The sequence below is a fragment of the Galeopterus variegatus genome, unplaced genomic scaffold, assembly GCF_000696425.1.
Source record: "Galeopterus variegatus unplaced genomic scaffold, G_variegatus-3.0.2 Scaffold3274, whole genome shotgun sequence".
In the NCBI taxonomy this organism is placed as follows: Eukaryota; Metazoa; Chordata; class Mammalia; order Dermoptera; family Cynocephalidae; genus Galeopterus; species Galeopterus variegatus.
This window is the reverse complement of record NW_007729385.1, coordinates 155,115-158,534: the sequence shown is the minus strand read 5'-3', so window position 1 is coordinate 158,534 and position 3,420 is coordinate 155,115. Positions and strand designations below refer to the sequence as shown.

Here is a 3,420-nt window from a genome sequence, read left to right as displayed (position 1 = left end):
TGGTGGGGGGGGGGGGGGGGGGGGGGGGGGGGGGGGGGGGGGGTTGGGGAATGTGTGTGTGTGTGTCTGTGGGTTTGGGGAATGTATCCAGAGACCTCTTAGGGGCAGAATATTTGGGGCTGTCTGTAGGCTCTTGGGTCTCTTTCCCACTCCTTTTAGGCTCCTCCAACTCAGAAACTCCAATCAGGTAGCTTGTCTCGGTAACTAGTTCCAAATAAGGCAGACCGGGATTGTTTCCCCAGCCAAAGGTGAGAGAGTGGAGAGGCGGCCCCGCCCGCTCAGTCTGGTTGCTATGGCGACAGCCGCGGGGTGACCCGAGTGATCCTCCTTCCCTCCTCCCAAACCAAGAGAGATGACGGCACCGCGCTGACTGCGCCAAATTCCAGCCAATGGGCAGCTGCTCCCGCCTTCCCTTCCGCCTGCTCTCCCCCTCCCCCCGGGAACTCGATTCACAAATCTGGACTGGGGATTTCCGGCTCCAGGACCAGTGCAAGGGTGCTGGGCTGGGGCCGGGAGAGAGTTGAGTCCTGTGCTCCCAGGAGGGCAAGTCGGAGCCGACATTCCTGGGTTCTCGGGCTAGACTTCTGTAACTCGCCGCCAGGACAGCTCACACCCTATTCTCAAATTATCCTGAAGACCTAGTTGAGGCGGAGTGCGCAGCTCTTCCTGTCCCTACAAGCCCCCACCCTGCCCGAGCGCGCCTGTCAGCACCACGGACAGCGAGCCTGGGCCTTGCCTTTGCCGGCCGCGCCCGGTCCTCTGGATCCTCTCGGCCACGGCGGCGACCAGGGTCGGAGCCGCGAGCGCTCTGCTGAAGCCAGACCTCCTTGGGCCAATGAAACAGTGAACGGGCTCTTAGCCATGTGCCTAAGAAGGCAACGGGGACTGGGCAGGGATCTCGAGCTAAATAGCTTTTCTTCTCTCAACCCTGGAGAATGGCTTACGTCTCCCCAGCTGCCTGTGTCCGCGCCTAACTGGCGACGAAGGGCCAGGGTCCGAGTCTTAAGCAGGGATGGGCCCCCAGGATTGCCCTGGGTGGTCGTGCGACTGAAGCAGCCTCTAAGCAGCCCAGTGGGGGGGAGGCATGGGATGCTGAGTGTGGCAAGCAGGCCCCACCTGAGAGGGGTGAACACAGATTTAATCAGGCCTGACTGCATCGGTTATATGGTGGGGAGAGACGGAGGAGGAAAAGAAAAGCAGCAATAATGACTAGCTAGTTCTGCCTCAACTAGTCACATCATAGAAGGGGAACAACTTGTGTTGTCCTCATCACTCAGTCACTAAGTGGCCTTGGTCAGGCAAGATGGAGACGGGGTGGGGGTGTGGGGATTCAGCTTTTTCACCAGGCCTCAAATCTTGACTACCTCACTTTACTCTCTAATCCATTCACGGTTTATTATTACTATTTTCCTGGTGGCTGGTGGGTACCTACGGGGATCTGAACTCTTGACCTTGGCGTTATTAGCACGTTGCTCTCCCAGGTAATCCACCGGCCAGCCTCTACTCTCTGTAAAATGGAAGCCAGTGGCGGGGGGTGGGGTAGCAGGTCTCAGGAACTCGATCTTCCCATTAGACCCCCATCTCTTGCCCTCCTGCCCTGCCCATGACAGTTCCACTTCCATTCCCATGCTCCCTCCCTCCCAGGGCCCCAAAAAAGGCCGGCGCAAAACCATCTGCAGGCGCTTCCAGCGCTTTATAGTACTCTCCGGGACAGTCGGACAGACAGACAGTGCGGCCCGCGCCGTTGGCCTGCTTCATTGGCACCTTGGACACGGCCCCAGGCCCAACCCAGTCCCAAGCACTCTCCTGGGAGGATTCTGGTCCCGCCCCAGCTCAGCACCTCGGACAGGTCCCGGCCCCCCTCCCCCCTCCCTCCAGAAACAACCAAATAAATTAAAAAGGGGGGGTGGGAGAGAAAAAACCCATAAGGATAAGGGCGCCCCTCCCCGGAGTAAGAACAGTTTTCTTTCGCCTTCCACCTGTCCGCAGAGGCACCGCTGCCGGGTGGTCTCCCAGGTTGATATTGCCCCCCAATTTCAGCCCCCTGAATGAAACCGGCAGCCCCCTCCCCCAACTCCCAGCACGTAACACGTTGGAAAAGGTGGCGAGAGGCGGTAGGGGTGGGGAGGGGACCATCCTGGTGACTGTCTGGGCTCCTGGGGCTGCGGCTTCTCATCACACCTCAGTCGACTCAAGGTCTGGGGAGAGGGGTGTGAGGACTCAGTCAGGGGAAGACATGTAGTCTGACACAAGCAGAGGGGGGAGGCAGACAGGAGGGAAGATGCTGACACATGACAGAAGCAAGGGAAGAGAGAACAAGGGGAGATGGGGACACAGGTGCAGAAGGAGAAACGGGGGCAACAGGATACGGTCAGGCAAGGGGTAAGATGGAGATGGAAACACACAACCAAGGACCGGAAAATGGAGAGGCAGAGAGAGAGAAGGGAGGAAAGATGAGGACACAGAAAGGAGGGGAGGAAAAGGACAAAACCAAGGGGAGATGGACTTACAGACACGCACAGCAGGGAAGAGGGAGACCCAGGCAGAAATGGAGAGATGGGGCGCAGACAGATGGACAGGGTGCGGTCGGGGGTGCCCTTCCCTCACTCATCCCCCATCCCCACCTCACGCCCAGCAAATTCAGAAGCTGCGGCCTCTTGGTGTCCTGGCCTCCGCCTTCCCCTGCGGGGCAGGGGCGGCTCCTCCTCGGCCGGGCCAGGGCGTGGAGCGGCGGTGGCTTGATGGTCCCGGGGGGTCCGAGTGTGTGTCGCGGGCTGGGGATGGGGGCGGACGCGGCCCCTGGGTGTCCCTAGCGGTCCAGGTTCATAGTCCAGTGCTTGGCTCCGGCCGCGCCGCTGTCCCTGGCGGCCGAGGAGGCGGCAGGCGCGCTCCCGTTTGGTGGAGCCCCGGCGCCGGCGGCGGCCTCGCCCTCGTTCTTGAGGTCTTGAAAGACCTGCGTGAAGAAGTGGGGGTCGGCGTTGAGCCGCAGCATCTGAGGGCTGAGCCGCTGGATGAGGCGCAGGCAGCGCTGCCAGAAGCGCTCCTTGTCGGGCTCCACGAGGAAGGGCTTGAGAGGGTAGGAGATCTCGTTGCCCATGTAGGAGTAGGCGAGGTAGAGGCAGGTGAGGAAGGCGGCCTGCAGCTCGGCGGCCGACGCCAGCTCGTCCCCGCGCAGCGACTCTCGGCACAGCAGGTACACGAACACCAGGTTGGCGGGCGTGATGAAGGCCTGGTCTTGCCAGCCCTGCAGCAGCAGCGAGCGGTCCACGCCGCGGAACCAGCCCACCAGCTCGCCGGGGCTCAGCTCCTTGAGGCGGTAGCAGCGTCGGCACACGAAGTCGCCCAGGCAGCGCAGCAGCTCGCCGGTGGACGCCTGCACGATGACCCTCCGCGGCGAGCCGCCGGGCACCTGCCGCGCCG

The 3,420-nt window shown here is 61.8% G+C and overlaps 1 protein-coding gene across 1 annotated transcript; it reads right to left on the bottom strand.

Moving 5' to 3' along the window:
- Positions 1 to 1,674: 1,674 nt before the first annotated feature.
- CDK5R2 (cyclin-dependent kinase 5, regulatory subunit 2 (p39)) lies at positions 1,675 to 3,413 on the bottom strand. Its single transcript, XM_008584493.1, has one exon. It carries the CDS (start codon positions 3,095 to 3,097, stop codon positions 2,810 to 2,812), a length of 288 nt encoding a protein of 95 aa, XP_008582715.1. The 5' UTR covers positions 3,098 to 3,413; the 3' UTR covers positions 1,675 to 2,809.
- Between the last annotated feature and the right edge of the window lie 7 nt (positions 3,414 to 3,420).